At 38.0% G+C, this 19,039-nt stretch overlaps 1 protein-coding gene across 1 annotated transcript in view; it reads right to left on the bottom strand.

Annotated features, from left to right (window-relative positions):
- SRGAP1 (SLIT-ROBO Rho GTPase activating protein 1) overlaps positions 1–19,039 on the bottom strand; it is a 319,302-nt gene that overhangs the window by 104,085 nt on the left and 196,178 nt on the right. Inside the window, exons 5-6 of the mRNA XM_010386925.2 lie at positions 7,681–7,863; positions 7,078–7,206 (exon numbers count right to left, since the gene is read on the bottom strand). Coding sequence (XP_010385227.1) covers positions 7,078–7,206; positions 7,681–7,863 — 312 coding nt within the window. The remainder of the gene's footprint in view (positions 1–7,077; positions 7,207–7,680; positions 7,864–19,039) is intronic.

Genomic DNA, 19,039 nt, shown 5'->3' on the forward strand with positions numbered 1-19,039 from the left:
TTTGCTGGATTAAAAAAAACTTAAGGGACATATCATCCAGACATAGTGTGTAATCCTAAATCAGGTCTTGCCTAGACACATCAGCTGTGAAACATTCCTTGGGGTCACAAATGGAAATGTGGTATGTATTAGACGAGACAAAAATCTACTGAGATGGAAGGATAAAGATTATTGATTTAAAAAAGTAGGTTAGAATGCTCTATGTAAAATATTATTTCATACTGTCCTTCTGGTTTAAAAATGTGTGTATACAGATATAGAGAAAGTCTAGCTTTAACAATGATGACCTTAGGTGGTAAGGATGTGATCACTGGAAGTCCTAGATAGTGGAATCAGAGAAGAGAAAGAAATAACATACAAATTGGGAAAGAAAAAGTCAAATTATCCTTGTTTATAGGTGATATGATCTGAATATTTAGAAAAAGCTAAAGATGCCACTAAAAATACTATTAGAACTGATAAACAAATTCAGTAAAGTTAGAGGATACAAAATCAACATTTCTATATGCCAACAGCACACAATCTGAAAAAGAAATCAAGAAAGTAATCCCATTTATAATAGCTACAAATATAAAAAGATACCCGGGAATAAACTTAACCAAAGAAGTGAAAGATCTCTATAATAAAAACTATAAAACACTGATGCAAGAAATTGAAAATACAAAAAAATGGAAAGATACTCCATGTTCATGGATTGGGAGAATCAGTACTGTTAAAATGTCCAGACTTCCCAAAGTGGTCTACAGATTCAATGCAATCTCTATGAAAATACCAGTAATACTCTTTACAGAAATAGAATAAATAATCCTGAAGTTTATATTGAACCACAAAAAACCTACAGTAGCCAAAGCCATCCTAAGCAAAAACAAAAAACACTTGAGGAATCACACTACCTAATTTCAATTATATTACAAAGCTATAGTGACCAAAACAGCTATAGTAACCAAAACAGCTATAGTAACAAAAGCTATAGTAACCAAAACTGTACTGGCATAAACATAGACCAGTGGAACAGAATAGAGAACTCAGAAATAAATTCATACATCTACAGCGAACTCATTTTCAACAAAAGTGCCAAGAACATTGATATGGTTTGGCTGTGTCCCCACCCAAATCTCATCTTGAACTGTAGTTCCCATAATCCCCACATGTCATGTGAAGGACCTGGTGGGAGGTAATTGAATCATGGGGACAACTACCCTCATACTATTCTTGTGATACTGAATGAGTTCTCACAAGATCTGATGGTTTTATAAGGGACTTTTCCTTGCTTGGCACATCTCTTCCATGCTGCCATGTGAAGAAAGACGTGTTTGCCTCCCCTTCCACCATGTTTGTAAGTTTCCTGAGGCTTCCCCAGCCATGTGGAACTGTGAGTCAATTAAACTCCCTTCCTTCATAAATTTCCCAGTCTTGGGCAGTTCTTTATAGCAGTGTGATAATGGGCTAACACAAACTTACACTGGGGAAAGATCTCTTCAATAAATGTTCTGGGAAAGTTGGGTACCCATATGCAGAAGAATGAAACTAGACCTCTATCTCTCACCATACACAGAAATCAAATCAAAATGGATTAAAGACTTAAATCTAAGACTTCAAACTATGAAACTACTACAAGAAAACACTGGAGAAACTCTCCAGGAAATTGGTCTGGGCAAAGACTTCTTGAGTAACACCCTAGAGGCAGAAGCAAACAATGCAAAAATGAACAAATGGAATCATATCAAGTTAAAAAGCTTCTGTGCAGCAAAAGAAACAATCAACAAAATGAAGAGAGAATCCACAGAATGGGAGAAAATATTTGCAAGCTATCAATCTGACAAGAGATAAATAACCAGAGCATATAAGGAGCTCAAACAACTCAACAGGAAAAAATGTAAAATTTGAATTTAGAATAGGCAAAAGATCTATATAGAGGTATCTTGAAAGATGACATACAAATGCCAAACAGGTATATGAAAAGGTACTCAACATCACTGATCATCAGAGAGATGCAAATCGAAACTACAATGAGAGATCACCTCACCCCAGTTAAAATGACTTTTATCTAAAAGGCAGGAAAGAACTAATGCTGGTGAGGATGTCGAGAAAAGGGAACTCGTGTACACTGTTGGTGGGAATGTAAATTAGTACAGCCACTATGGAGAACGGTATGGGAATACCTCAAAAAACTAAAAATAGAGTTATCATATGATCTAGCAATCCTACTGCTAGGTATACACCCAAAATAAAGAAAATCATTACATCAAAGAGATATCTGCATTCCCATGTCTACTGCAGCACTATTCACAATAGTCAAGATTTGGAAGCAACTGAAGAGTCCATCAATAGACGAATGGATAATGAAAATGTGGTACATATACACAGCGGAGTTCTATTCAGCCATGAAAAAGAACGAGAGCCTGTCATTTGCAACAACATGCATGGAACTGGAGGACAATACGTTAAGTATTAGTTAAAATAAGCCAGGCACAGAAAGACAAACTTCACATGTTCTCACCCATTTGTGAGAGCTAAAAATTAAAACAATTAAACTTACGGAGATAGATGGTAGTAGAGGTGATTGGGAAGTGGGGATAGTTAATAAGTACAAAAATATAGTTAGATAGAATGAATAAGAGCATAACAGCTAATATTTTTCAGCACAACAGGGTGACTACATTTAAGCATACAATAAATTACTGCATAGTAATTACTACGCAGTAATTTATTGCACAATTAAAAATAACTAAAAGCATATAATTGGAATGTTTGTAACAAAAAGAAATGATAAATACATGAGGTGATGAATACCTCATTTACCCTGATGTGATTATTACCATAAAAATTAAAAATTAAAATTAAAAAGTGATCATTTTATATTTGCTTGTAGTATTTTCTGTTTTTTTACAATACACATGTACTGCTTCTATAATAATAGTTTCTATGGAAAATTTGTGACTTTTCTGTGGTATCAATAGATCCATTCATAATGGTTCATCATAGAAAATTTGTTAGAAAAAAGACAGATACTGGCATGAGTGGAAGCTAAAGGGAAACTGGGGGTTTACATAAAAAGATCTCAACTTCAATTCTTTGACTCTTTATAATGCTTTGAATTTATCAAGATACATTTACTGCCTTTCATGTCATTTCACAGACAAAATGCTGTGCATTAAAAATGTTGTCTTGACTTTTTCTCACCAGAGGCATTACAGCTCTTCTCATTATTATTAGATAGCTCAGTATAAGATGTACTTTGCTAAATAAACTCACAATGCATGAAGAATTCTAGATAACTCTGCATAATAATCAACCTGTTTCTTTTTTTTCACCAGGAAGGGTCAAGCTTAATGGTTGTTAGGATCACCACTATATATGCAAATTGGATTCCTACAAAATAAGCAACCATTTTAGAATATATATATTCACACTCTAATTGCCTTAAAAGTGAGTTGAGGAACATAAAAATTACTTTCACTAACAGAGTACTCAATTTCAGTTGAATATACAACAAACCAAGTTCATATCATTTTTTCCAATTTCTTACATTATATTATTTGAGAACTGTTCACATTTTAAATTTAAGACTGATCTTTCAAAAGTCCAACTTTTTAAAAAACGGAATATCACTTGGGATATTTAACAGTTACTTATTTAGGTCAGAGTCAATTAGATCTGGAGGTTAAAAAATGTATGAGTTTGAAGCCTACCTCTGGTTGGCTGCATAACCTTAGGCAAGTTATCTAGCCTAGCTAAATCTGTTTTGTTTTGTTTTTTCAATCTATAAAATGGAGAAAACACTGTTTACCTCAGAGTATTGTGATGATTAGATGAGATTATGCTGCCTGTTACATAGCAGGCATTCAATCAATATCCATGACAATGATGGTGATGACTCTCATAATCCTGACATGTGATTCCAGTTTGATACATCCCAAGAATATTGAGGATGCTCCTTTACATCTCCACACAGATGTCTGATAGGTATCTCAGTTTTCACAGACATAGGACTACTGCTCCCACTTCAGCCTGCTTCTCCCCTGGGACCCCCATCTCAGTAGATGGCATTATCAGTAACCTAGGAGTCATTTTTCAGGACCTCAACCTAGCAGTCATTTCTATCCTTTTTCACACATGGCAGCAAATTCCTATGAGCTCTGTCTTCAATCTGTTTTGATCCAACCACTTGCATAGGTCTATCACTACCACACCAGTCCAAGCCAGCATCATCTTTAGCCTGGGCAACTGCAAAGACTCTTGCTATAGCTCCCTGTTTTCACTGGTGTCCTCCTGACTCCTTTAGTCTATTTCTCACTCTGCTGCCAGAGTGAATCTTTAAAATGTAACCCAGGTGATGTCACTTCCCTGCTCAAAAAACCCTTCAATGGCTCCCCATCACCCATAGAACAAAATTCAAACCCCTTCCCTGCCCAAAAGATCCTAAGTGATAGGACTTCTGCCAATCTCATCTCCTAGCACCTTCCTCCTCACTCGCTCAGCTGCAGCCATTCTGGCCTCCTTTGCTATTCCATGAGCATCTTCAGATGGGAAGACACACCTCTGCTTCTGCACCCTTAGATATGCCAGTCCTTTTGTGTGAGGCATTCCTTCCCCAGATAGCTGCATGGCATTGCAACTCACTCCTCTGCTCAAGTATCAGGCTTTTCCTGGACACTCCATCAAAAGCACCTCCATAGCTCTGTTTCATTTTTCTGTATGGCACTGTCATGACTTATTTTATATGTGTGTGTATATACACATACTTTTATGTATATAAATTCATTTATAGTTTGTCTCCCAATTCATACATAAAGTCAATAAAGGTGAAGCCTTCGGTTTTATTCACTGCTGGATTCCCATTGTCAGGAATGGTGCTTAGTACCTTGTAGGTATTAAAGAAACACTTTTCGATACATGGGGAGTTTTTCTTGCATTAAAATTGGTATGGATTGGCTGGACCCGGTGGCTCACGACTGTAATTCCAGCACTTTGGGAGGCCGAGGCAGGTGGATCACGAGGTCAGGAGTTCGAGACCAGTCTGACCAACACGGTGAATCCCCATCTCTACTAAAAATACAACAATTAGCCGGGTGTGGTGGTGAGTGCCTGTAATTCCAGCTACTCAAGGGGCTGAGGCAGGAGAATTGCTTGAACCTGGGAGGTGGACGTGGCAGTGAGCCGAGATCGTGCCACTGCACTCCAGCCTAGAGCGAGACTCTGTCTCAAAAAAAAAAGTGGTTTGGATTTGGCCAAGTACTCCAATCACTACCAAAATGAACCCTAAACAAAAAAGCAAGAAAGAAGTTACATAGGATTAGTTCTTTTATATTCCCTATACCTTGGAGAAACCTGACAGATTTAAGTTTGAAAACTGGGGTCATAAAATTCTTTATTTTTACTCAGGAAACCGAGTAAAATCTTTTATTTAGGAAATCTAGGAGGAGTGTAACAGAAAAAGCTCCTTTTATTTCATCAGGGTGCTGGAAGACGTAAGTATTTAAAGCAACACAAAAAGTTTCTGCATTTAAAATAATCAAATGATTACTTGAATGAAATATTTTGTAATAAGTGAAAAGAGAAAATTTTCCCTGGTTTTATTTATTACTACATGGTTCTATATAAACAAATTATGATATTATAGGATACAATTGTTTTGAGACAAAAAGGAAAACATTCATATCAGAGGCTGGGTGAGGTGGCTGGCCAGGCATAGTGGCTCAGGCCTGTAATCCCAGCTCTAATGGAGGCTGAGGCAGGTGGATCACTTGAGTTTAGGAGTTCAACAATGGCCTGGACAACATCGCAAAAGCCCATCTCTACTAAAAATACAAAAATTAGCCAGTGTGGTAGCACGCGCCTGTAGTCCCAGCTACTCAGGAAGTTGAGGCAAAAGAATTGCTTGAACCCAGGAGGCAGAGGTTGAAGTAAGCTGAAATAGTGCCACTGCGCTAAAGCCCAGGTGACAGAGTAAGACTCTGCCTCAAAAAAAAGAGGCACATCAGAGTGTTAATAAGCTAAAAAATAATTCCTTCCCTCAACAATTCTTTTATAGAAATCCCAAACTGTGGCTAAACGGTTTGGCACAGCTAAATACATGGAACTTAAATTCACCAGAAAAATGAAGCTGTTTTAACCTACTGTATGTTTAAATTATGACGGCTAATTATTTTATTGTAAAATAAAATATTTTACAATAAAACTGTTGAATCCAATTAATACAAAGCAGTGTATGAATAAAATTCCAGCAGGTAACCCTCTGAATCTCTATGACTTTATCTGTGCCGTTTTTATGGCACTTAATCACCTGTTATCTTTTATTTGCAGGTAGTGGCATTTTTAGACGTAGGATTTTTGTGTTTCATCTTTGCAGCCTCCTATAGTGTTAGCACAATGACTGGACTACTCAGTACATGTTTTCTGAATGAAAGGATGAATGAATAATGTGGAGGGTTAAACTTGGGGAATAACGGCAGTAAACACCGCATACATACAATGAATATGTATTTGGAGAGCTCTAAATAAACCTAATTACTGCTTTTTTATATCATATCCTATGAGAGAATGTACAGAGACTTAGATACATCTATAAATGTCATCTATGTGCACTCTATTTTGCATCCCAGTAATGATCACAACTGTAATAAAGTAATCATCCATGTAGTCATTTCTTAAGTCTGTCTTCTTCACTTTAAATCCTAGAGGGTAAGGGCTGCATATGGCTTCTGAGAGCTTCAGCATCTCACAATAGTGGGGGCCCAATAAATACATTTTGAAATAATGAATGCAGTTAGGGCTGCGCCACTACATAACTTGCAAATGACTGGGCCCTGTTTTAGCTGAGTTTACCAGGCTTCTCACAGCTTCACAGAATCTAACCATTTATTTTTCATTGGTTTTAGGATGCACACTTTTTCACATGCATCTTACAGATGATAGTGTCTTCGTATCATGGATAATTTAAATAAAAGTATTTTTTTCTTTCTGAGTATTACGTAAAATAACAGTCTTAAGAAATGATAGTATTTTCCAATCAATGAAATACGGTTATTGTTAATTTCATTTTAATATGGAAAGACAAAAACTTCAAGTACTCACATCAATTAAATCAGAAAGATCATGAATATAATACTTGAAAACTGAGGCATTGGTGGCTTCAAGTGTTAGGAGATATTCGTTCCGTGCCTTAATTGATTTTAGCTTATTTTCCGAATATTTTGCTTGTCTCTGGAATGAAGAAGATCCAGGCAGTGGGAAAAAACGCAGTCATTTTTAATCAAGACAGAGAAACATACATGAATTTTTATTAACTTTAACAATTTATTCCACATATACAAATGACCCTCAAAGTCCTTTGTCAAAAGTACATTTTGAATCTGATTTAAACAGCAAACTAAAATTACCCAGCTATGGGGAATAACAACAATGTATTTGGGCTTCAGGCCCATTTGTAATGAAATCTCCTTGTTAACATTCAAGTTCTCCACACTGTGTATTGAATACTTGGCATTCACCACTAAATGATGTCCAGCTGTTATTACATGATTTTTACATTTCTTAAACATTTCTCATTCCCATGGGAGGAAATGCATGTCATTTCACAATAATTTACAATGTGTGGATATCAGCTATTACATCAGTGTTCTTAGTATTGTCTCCTCAAATGAAGGCAGAGGAGTTCTGCTATCTCTTTTCACTTACTTTTTCTTTCATTTTTTCAATTTTCTTTACAGAGCTTCGCCGTTGATGTCTCTCCTCTAGTCGAATATGGAAGACTGGATCACCAGATCTTCCAATTTGCTTTTCCTCTTGTTTTTCAGCCTCTTTCAGCTTGCTCTCTGCACTGATGCTCTCTGCATGATACATATGGTATGTTTTCATCACCTGTGGAAAAGTGACCCAAATCATTATAAGATGTCTGTCTGTAATTGAGAGAGTGAACGGGAACCATTTATAGGACATATACGATATACATGCCACCTTCCAAATGGCAGAGGGGAAAGTCAAATTGTCAGTAAAATAAGTGAATTATGGACTACTGCTTCCACATAAAGCACACAGAAATATGCAAATTCATCTGCCAGGAAAAGGCACTTAGGGGGCAGGATTTGATGAAAAATGATTTATAGAGTCTTATGCATACTTTTCAATGTACTTGAAAAGTTCTCTTTAGCTTAAAAGTATTTCTGTAAAATCTCCTCTACATTATTAATTTGCAGAATAAACCATTTATTCATGGATCAATTTTAGCCCAACCCAAATCCAAATTCGTAGAGTCTTTATTAAAGGAATTTTATTGCATAAAATCTATTTGTCAAAGTAAAAAATGGAAATATTAAGGTTCATACATAGTTTTAGTTGAAAAAACATTGTTTTTCTGACCACAAAGTAATACTTTATGTTCAATGTATAAAACATTTATTTTCTTAAAAAAACAAACAAACAAAAACAAAACAAACAAAAAAATAGGCCAGGCGTACTGGCTCATGTCTGTAATCCTGGCACTTTGGGAGGCCAAGGCAGACAGATCACTTGAGGTCAGGAGTTTGAGACTAGCCTGGCCAACATGGTGAAATCCTGTATCTACTAAAAATACAAAACATTAGCCAACTGTGGTGGCACACCTGTAATCCAGCTACTCGAGAGGCTGAGGCAGGAGAATCGCTTGAACCTGGGAGGAGGAGGTTGGAGTGAGCTCAGATTGTGCCACTGTACTCTAGCCTGGTTGACAAAGTGAGACTCCATCTCAAATAATAATAATAATAATAATAATAATAATAATAATAAAAAGCAATCAAAGATAATCACTGACAAGATTTTAGTATAAAGCCTTCCAGCCTTTTCTCTATGAAAACACACACACACACAAACACACATACACACAGACACACACACACTTCTTCCTTTAAAAATGCCATATATGGCTGGCTACCGTAGTGAGGGGATGTCAGTTAAAATTAAGGGCAGGGCACGGTGGCTTCACGCTTGTAATCCCAGCACATTTTGCCAGGCCAAGGTGGGAGGACTGCTTGAGCCTAACTAAGAGTTTGAGACCCGCCCGAGCAACACAGCGGGACCCTGTCTCTACAAAAATAAAAAAATTAGCTGGGCCTGGTGGCATGCACCTGTAGAGCCAGCTACTTGGGAGGCTGGGGTGAGGGGATTGCTTGAGCCCAGGAGATGGAGGTGGCAGTGAGCTGAGATTGTGCCACTGCACTCCAGCCTGGGTGACAGAGTGAGACCTTGCCTCAAACAAACAAACAAACAAACAAATAAAACAAACAAATAAATAAATAAATAAAATAAAATGCCATATATGATTTCTCGCTTTAAAAAACTGAGACCATCCTATATTTATAATTTTTAGATTACAATGTCCTTTGTCACTTATATATCAGCACATTTTCCTATATCATTAAATATCTTCTAAACATAATTTTCAGTGCTACATAGTATTTTTCTATATGACTGTGCCATAACTTAATTCCCCACTGTTAAAAATTTAAGGATATTTCAACTATTTGCTTTATAAAGTTGTGTTAAAAACCTTTGATGCATATCTAATTTCTTCTCTTAGAAATGATATATGTAATTTGAATTTTAATAAATTTAGGAATATATAGAACATAAAAATTTCATAAGGTATTAAAACTTATAGAATGAATCCTCAATTATTACACATTTTGGCTATATTATTGTTACAAAAAATGTTTGTGTACAAAATTGTGTCATATTTCTTAGGACAAATTTTTAGAAATAGAATTGCAGGGTTAGAGAATATGCACATTTTTGAGACTTAGCAAAATATTGCCAATTTTAAACTCGGCTAATTAAAACAAACTGGTCTATAGTGGTATCTCTGAAAGTATTTCAGACAACATAGGTGCTTAATAAATATTTTCTCAAATAATAAACAAGCTATTCATTATTTTTCTAATAGTATCTATAAATCTGTATGTAATCTCTGTATTCTTAGGTACAGGAGAATAACAGTCACAGATTTCAGAGTCACAGATTTTACCTGAAAATCATAATTTTTCCAATATAATTTCAATATGCTTTCAGATGTCAGACATCTGGGTGAATTTGAAAACCTGTGTATTTTGAGCACAATTATACTCCTTAAAAGAAACAACACATGTAAGGTGTGATGACTCCAATGCAAAGGATGTGTCGAGGAGCACACCCGAACTCGGCACCCAATGCTAAGCATTTGTGGCAGTACTTTCTTATAAATGATGTCAAATTCTCATCCCCAGAAGACAGACTTCATTTCATATGCAAATAACCACACGTTACTCAGAGCCAATTTTATAACTAAGGTGTAAGAAGTTGAGAATAATGCAATGTTTTCAAGTAATGAATTTGATTTTTCTTATTTCAAGAGATGAGTTTTCAAATGGTTTGAGACTGGAAGCATCACTGGAATAAATATATTTATTTAGGTTAATCCATTTGAAATTGCTGCTTCTGTAAGTTATTAAAAAGGTGGAAAATCAGTACTTTCTTATGGTTCAACTTAATGTATGTTCTCTAGACGACTATTTTGAAGAGTACAACACGGGGTTAACAAAGAACCTTTACTTATTTTCATAATATCTGATGATGGCTTTCCTTAAAAATGTAAGCTAGTAAATCAGGTCAAAGGCATTACAGAGCCAGAACAAAGTTAGGGCTAAACTATAAAGCACTGGCAGCTTTTTCTGAGCCATGTGTAATTGGAAAGTTGTCTGTTTTTAATAATTATTGAACCTGTCTGGGAGAAGCTTGGTTGGCTACTCCAGTTTAAAAGAAAAATAAAATAGCAGTAGGAAGCAGCTGAGCAGCTGGGAAATGAAAAGAGAGTCACCCTGCAGCTGGGCAAACAGCAAAAGGTCAACGAATCTACACACACCTTGCATTTCTTTCTAGGCTTGGCTCTGTTATTCCCTGTCTGAAGCAAACCCACACACTATTATATTTGGGTCTTGGTTCCAGTTACATCTTAAAATGACAGGGTGTACACACACACGCACACACGAGTTGCTCAGCTGTCTGTATTCTTGCTAATAGGAAGGAGGAAATGAGAACATGTGACTCTCATTACACTTGGATGAAAAGGCACCTCAGGCCACCCTGAGAATCTGAGAAATACTTCTTTTAAATATATTATCGCAAAGAAAAAACCTGAACTTCTCACTCTTGCTTGACTTGGACACTGAGGACTAGTATAAACAGGTAGTTTGCACAAAATAAGCCTTAGTATAAGAGAAAGGATATTGCGCTGACTGCCAGCAGGGTGTTCCTTATTGACTAGTATGGGTTAAAAGGAAAACATCTGAGTCTGACCTAACGCTGGAGAGAAAAGAGTGTATCTCATCATAATGTGGTTCAGCACAATAGCTGAGGATTCTCTACCTAGTTCAGTGGTAATTTCTGGAAAGCAAATTTCTTTTTTGAGTCTTCCAATTTGATTTAGGGTTTCCACTATTCACTAAAATGTTAACAATGAATGAATTTTAAAAGTTGGGGAGATAAACGCTGAAAGCTTTTCGAGAACTCTAATTGCAGATAACGAATGCGAGTACAAATTAATGCGAGTACAAACTGCAATATTTAAAATGTAAGCTGTTGACAGAAGTCAAATGTATTTTGTATTTAAAATAACAGACAGTTCTCTTTCTTTTTCAGAGAAGTAAAGGAAAGCTTTTATTTTTTACAGGTGCATTTTGAATACATACTGCAAAGAAAATAACAGCTTCTCCAAGAGCTTAATGCAAACACAAGCCTTTGCATACCAAATGACCTGACAGGCATATAGCCATGTAAATGTACTCCCATAGCATATTTTCCTGTTTGAATTCTTCTCTACTAAAACTTCATGCATAATTCTTTGTTCAATACACCTAACTTATCTTTCTTGCTCCATTTTTCCTCAACTGCTGAAAAAACAGTCAAGTAGAAAATGACCTACATCATGAATTTCCTTAGGAGATTGGGATATCCTATATGATAACTTGCACAGAAGTTAATTTTTTTTTCTTATTGACACACCCATATTATGTATCTGACACTACTCACATAGTTTAAATCAAAATAATAAAAATACCTGTAGCAAATTTAATACTTTGTGTTAAGAAATCACTATATAGCTGAAAACTATATGTGTTGGAGAAGATCAATAGATTAATGCTATAGTTTCTATTTTTTGAGTACTGGCTCTAAAGTTAGAAGACATGGATCCCAGGAATGGATCTATAATTACTATGTGTGCGGAAATTATTTAATGCCTCTGATTACTTTACAAGGTCATCATGGATGCCAAATTGTGTGTCCCTCTGTGTGTATGTTTTTAAATTTAAATTTTATTGAGTATTTACTGTAAATATCTATGTACACAACACATACAGTACCACTAATACAGATATGTACATATATATGTATAATTTACTTTAGCAAGCATTATATAATGCTTACTATGTGCTAGATATAGTATTTTCAACATTTTACACATAACATATTTAATCCTTCTAGCAACTCTTATGAGGTAGGTACCTTTATTCTTCCCTTTATGCTGATGACAAAACTGAGGCATAGAGAGGTTACGTAACTTGTCCCAGGTCACACAGCTGGTAGAGCAATGGTGGGAACCCAGACAGCCTGGCTTCAGATGAGGTGTTTTGGACTGCTATGCCATAATCTTTGGAAAGTCTAAAGTGTCGTACAATTGAAAGGCCTCTTTATCTAAGGGATACAGTCACTCTTAGTTCCATGTAGGAATGGAGGAAAAGAGGGGATGAAGATATTTATGTATTCAACATGCACTTGGTGCTTACCACCCATAACCCACTGATGGGTGTAAAAAGAAATACTTGGTTTCCATCTTCTAAAAGTTTAAACTTTTGGAGACTAAAAAATGGGCCTTTGATGTTCTGATGGGCACAGATTAAGGGAGGGCATGCAGGCTGGAAAGATGGTACACGCAAAGTTCTAATAAGGCAGGGATGCAGGAAAGTGTACAGGTGAGGTGGGCATGAGCAGACCAAGATGGCAGAGAAGGGGTCCAGGGAAGAACTTGGAAAGTAGATGGTTGGGTAACAAGCTGAAGGATAAGATTAGATAAGTTGGCATGGGCCAGAGAGTCTTGAAACCCCCACTAAGAAGGGCATAATGTATTCTATAGGTGTTGGTGAATCCATAGTGTTGCATACAGTATGGTCAAAGCAGTGTCTTAATAATAATGTGGTAGAGATATGCAGACTGGCCTGGAGTGACTTCGTTTAGTACGGAGGAAGAGGGAACGGACAATAAGAAAAAGAATCCACGATGACAGTTATAGGGCCTTTTCCCTGTTACCATGCTCTTCGAGCTTTTCTTAAACTTGACATGATTCCCTCTACCATGGAGTTCAATGCTATTAGATTGGTCCCAACACCCATCCAAGCAGCAATTTGTGTACCACTCTGAGTCAGTCACTTACGGCTCCCTCCCCAGAATTTATGCATTCCTGCCTCTGCAGCTTCTCCCAAGCAAGTCCCTGAGCTGCCATCCCCCAGCGCCTCCTCCTTTTGACATTTGACCCATTCTCCACGGCAAGCTTAAATCTCACCTATGGCTAAGTGTTCCCTGGCTTCTCAGCCAGAGGGATCTTATTCTTCGGACTGCCAAGACAAGTATTGTCTTTCAAGACAGCTCTTCATTCAGACTCTTCAGCACACAGCACTTTAGCTATATGTCACAGATCTCTGTGTACCACCCAGATTGTGGACTGTCCTGTAAGAATGGCAAGGGTACCAGTCAAGTTTATGTACCTTCAGATTCTTAAAACTGTCTAATATACAGTATGAGTAAAATAGGTGACAATCAAATGAAGGATAAGAACCCATTTTATAGGAAGCTTGCCCATCCATTTATTCACTTAACAAATATTTATTAAACATCTACAATGCACCTGGCATTGTTCTTTTCTATTCCCGGCTTCCAAAATAGCACTAGCAATAAATACCTGGGATTGGACTAATGGGATGACAAATCGTTCTAAGCCATTTGTGAAATATGTTTAGTGTTGGAATTTATGGCCTCTCAGAAAAGAAATGATGTGGTGGTTTAGCAGGGAAGGGAGATGAAAAACAGTATATTAGGGACAATATTTCCTAACTCTATATAGCCTGCTGCTTCACTAAATCCATTAATCACTAAAAGCTCTTCTGAGAAACTACATTCTTTGGGTTTCTTATCAACTACCTAAGATAAAGATCTATTTTCTACAATCAATACATAAGAGGACTCTAACTGTAGCTGAATTTCTGCAAGTGCCAGACTAACCAAACCACTGGGATAGTACCACAGCCTTGGAAGCCCAAGCCCATTGTTTCCCAGGAAACTCTCAGGTGCGTCGGGAAAGCAGGGCCACCAGGGCCACCTTCAGCTGAACCCCAGGAACCTAACACAGCCACAGTACCTCCCTCCAGATTATAGCCTCTCCTTGGGCAAGCTGTCTCTCTAGTGACTTGAAACAGTGGTAGTGGGCAGGAATTCCCTCAAAAAGAACACTCAGGACACTGTGTGCCATGATCTTTACATCTGCAATCTCCAGTCTTCTTGCTCTTTAGTATACCTGGCCAAACCTGCTGATGAACACAGACTCTGGAACCAAGAAGACCTGGATTTGAGTTCCAGTGTCACCATTTCTTAAGTGGGCAAGTTTCCTAATGTCCCTGAGCTCCAGTTCCTCCAAGGTAAAATGGGGATGAAATGACAGAATGTAAGCACACAGCATGGTGGCTAGTTATGATTCCTGACAGTGTCTAAGGTATGATGTAGAAGTAACAGTGCAAGCTTTGGGCCTTCATAGGCAGGCTCTAAGCAGACAGGTACAGGCCACTGTCTCCCAAAGCAGCAGAGAGAACTGAGGTACAATAAAAGCAGACCAACAGATGCCTTTTTGCTATTTCATGTTGAGAACTGGGCTGGCCCAAACCTCATAAAAACTAAAATAATGTATCAGGGAGGATGGTCTTGGAGGCGACTGCAAACACACTTACATGTTTATAAAACACTCCTGAATTCACACTTTGGAAATGCTTTTGGCCTATCTACACACACCTCTTATAATTAGCACCTTTTTCAATGTATGGTGACAGTAACTCTAAAATCAGGCAGACATTAGCCCAGGTTTCAGGGTGCAATGTATACTGATTTTATTTATTCATCCACCAAACAGCTACTGAGTGTCAGAATACCAGGCACTGTGCTAGGCCTTCAGACTAGAGATGAAAGACATAATCTCTCCCCAGTAGGGATGACACAAAGTCCAGCCTACTCTTACTGCACTACAAACAGGAAGTGGATATATGCAGAGATGGGATGGGGCAGTTGCTGGACTTCAGGGAAGGCTGAGTGGGAATTAGGTAGGGAAAAATTCCCAGGCTTCTTTGTAATCAGCTTATATTTAAGTCCGGAAGCCCATTAGGGAGAGAAAAAATGGATAATATATTTCATTTACATAAAGGATGTAAAGGCATGAGAAGCCAGCCCTTAACATATACCTACAATGGATGTCTCTGTTTCTCAGTTCCCATCCCATCCCCACCTCCCACTTAAGGCCTGCAAGTGACACTAGAAAGTCTTTTTTTTTCTTGTTCCCAGCATCGGGGCTGAAAGAGTTGCTGATCCCTGAGGTCACAAGTGGTCAGCAGGACTGTTATAATGATAAACTTTCACAAACCCACCTTCTCTCCCTGGGTTAATATGGCTCTTCATAAATCAGTGAAAGCAAAGTTTACAAAACTTCAATTATACTTGCAAAGTAGCATTTACAGGACAATTCACTTTGAGAAGTAGCATACTCATGGTTAAGAGCTCAGACTCATGAGAAGGACTGCCTGGGTTCAAATCCTGCCTCTGCCCTTACTTGCTGTGAGATCTTTGGCAAGTAACCTAACCTTTCTGTGCTTCAATTTTCTTACTGTAAAATCAGAATTACAATATTACTCACTGCCTAAGGTAGTGGGGAGGATAAAATGTGTTAACACATATGAAGAGCACAGAAGAAAGAGGCTGACATATAAGTGCACAGTAAATGTCAGCTATTGATATTTGAAAAGAATGCCATTAAATAATTCATTTTAATAACAGGTAATAATTTTTCCATGATTGGAGGGATTGTTGTTTCTAATAGAGGTAAAAGTTAGAAAATCAGTAATATTTCCATTTATATATTACTCTGCTCTTGCACTGCTATAGAGAACCACCTGAGACTGGGTAATTTATATAGAAAAAGGGATTAATTGACTCACAGTTCTACAGGCTGCATAGGAAGCATGGCTGGGGAGGCCTCAGGAAACCTACAATCATGGTGGAAGGTGAAGGGGAAGCAGGCATGTCTTATGTGTCCAGAGAAGGAGGAAAAGGGCAAAGTGGGAGGTGCTATACACTTTTAAACAACCAGATCTTGTGAGAACTCTATCATGAGACAGCACCACCCCCATGATCCAATCACCTTCCACCAGGTCCCACCTCCAACACTGAGTATTACAATTCAACATGAGATTTGGGTGGGGACACAGAGCCAAACCGTATCAGTACATATGTTAAAAATTTTAGCAAAGCTCTATTGACTGATTGATTGATTGAGACAGAGTCTCACTCTGTCACCAGGCTGGAATGCAGTGGCGTGATCTCGGCTCACTGCAACCTCCGCCACTTCCCCACACCAGGTTCAAGTAATTCTCCTGCCTCAGCCTCCCGAGTAGCTGGGATTACTGGCACCTGCCACTGTGACTGGCTAATTCTTGTATGTTTAGTAGAGATGGGGTTTTACCGTCTTGGTCAGGCTGGTCTCGAACTCCTGACCTTGTGATCCACCCACCTCGGCCTCCCAAAGTGCTGGGATTACAGGCGTGAGCCATTGCACCCAGTCTTAATTATTTATTATTTTTTTTGAGATGGAGTCTTGCTCTGTAACCCAGGCTGGAGTGTAATGGCATAAGCTCAGTCCACTGCAACCTCCACCTTTTGGGTTCAAGCAATTCCCCTGCCTCAGCCTCCAGAGTAGCTGGGATAACAGGCACTCTCCACTATGCTGGACTAATTTTTGTATTTTTAGTAGAGATGGGGTTTCACCATGTTGACCAGGCTGGTCTTGAACTCCTGACCTCAGGTGATCCACCCCCCCAACAGCCTGTCAAAGTGCTGGGATTCCAGGCGTGAGCCACTGCACTTGGCCACAAAACTCTTTAGAATGAGCAAACAGACCAAGGTGAACAATTAAATAGCATGAGATATGGTCTTTTTATCAAAGGAAACTTGAGATACATTGTGACTCCATTGAAATGAAATCAGCATAACAGTCTGAATTTATCATCAAATTAGATTTATAATCCAAACAAATGCTTTGAACAAAAGGCACTGTCTACGACACTGCACCCTGCTGGCTAGGGACTGCCAAGTAACCAAATGACAGGGCAAAAGAGATACAGAGACTAAGCAAAACAAAGGGAAAAATAGAGACCACATATGCAAAGGGAAGAAATAAGGCTAAGAAAAATCACAGAAATAATCAGCTTCTGTTCAGTGTAGTGTTAACACTTTTGTTTCTGGAGTAATCATACAGAGTAGCATTTTTTTTTCCTTTTTGGGGACCTAAAAATATTTTTATTTGTAATTGACACATAAAAATTATACATATTTATGGAGTACAATGTGATGTTTCCCTTCTATGCATACTTTGCATAATGATAAAAAATGACTAAAAAGTAATGTAGATAAAATGTCTGATACAAAAATTACATGAATATTTATTATATGAAAATATGTACACTGCTAAAAAGTAAAAGCACTAATACTCATACATTCAGATGGGTCAATTAATGCAGCAGAAAATTCACAGACAGGCTAAAGAAATGTTTGAAATGTGCTCAAGATCAATAATAAGTGAAGAAACGAGGCAGAATTTTTTTTTTTTTTTTTGCTTTGAAAGTTCATGTCACTTGTTTGTAATAGGAAATCACGTCATCCAGAATTTCAAAAGTGACTGTGAGGGCTTGTGGTAGGTTGTCGGGGGCAGGAGTGGGTGACGAATGTGCAGAGCTAGGTCTGTGGCTTTGGTCAGGGCACTGCCCTGGGTCACTCTGTGCTGGCCCAGGCCTGCTGCTCCATGCCTGGCTGCTGGATAAACCAGTTCTCTTCTGATCCACAAAGCAGTCCGATGGTGGGGCAAACTCAGGATCTCTCTTAATCTGGAGATCTGACTGATGAAGCAGAATTTTTAACTATTTGTAAAAAAATGGAAGTATCTCATACTGCCATTGACACAGCCAGGTGGGAGGGGGGTCACTGGAGAAACGCCAACTGGCCTGCTCACAGGGTGGAGCCTCAGGAAGTTTAGGCCCTTTGCAGTGGGAAGGAGCTGGTCCCTCCTCTTCCTGTATAGAACCTGAGATTCAATCTTCCAGTGGGGGAAGCACTGGAGCATGGGACACTGGCTCATGCAGAGTTCCTGTTTTCCCCTTTTCTTCCTTTCCACCAAATAAAACCCTGTCTTACCATTCAAATTGTCTGTGAGTCTAAATTTTTCATGGCCATGGGACAAAGAACCCTGTCTTTAGCTGAACTAAGGAAAAGTCCTGCAACACCATAGCATACTGAGATTTTGCCCCTAATAAATTTACAGAGTAGCATTTTTAATGGAGAGGTCTATGAACAACAAACCTGGATTTTGGTCCTGGCTTTGCTGCAAAATAACTCTGTAACCTCAGCCTTTCTGGTCCTCAGCATAAGCCTCATCTATTAGAGATGACAACATGACAACATGAGGTCTCTCCACAGGATCAAAATTAGGGAGACAATCAAATCTAACTTTATACCTCAGGCACTTTGAAAAGTGTGGGATGAAAGACAAAGTACAAAGTAGAGGCGTGATCATAGAAGGAAAAATTGATCGCATAACTTCTGGGTGCAAAAGGCTTCCTTTCAAGAGAATTTTAATATATCCTTTAAAATGAGAATATCTGATGAAGCTCAGAGGAAATAGTGTAGGATGACATTTAGGAGTAGTATATGAAAGCAGTGTCCATACTGT

Source organism: Rhinopithecus roxellana, chromosome 10 (assembly GCF_007565055.1).
Source record: "Rhinopithecus roxellana isolate Shanxi Qingling chromosome 10, ASM756505v1, whole genome shotgun sequence".
Taxonomy (NCBI): domain Eukaryota; kingdom Metazoa; phylum Chordata; class Mammalia; order Primates; family Cercopithecidae; genus Rhinopithecus; species Rhinopithecus roxellana.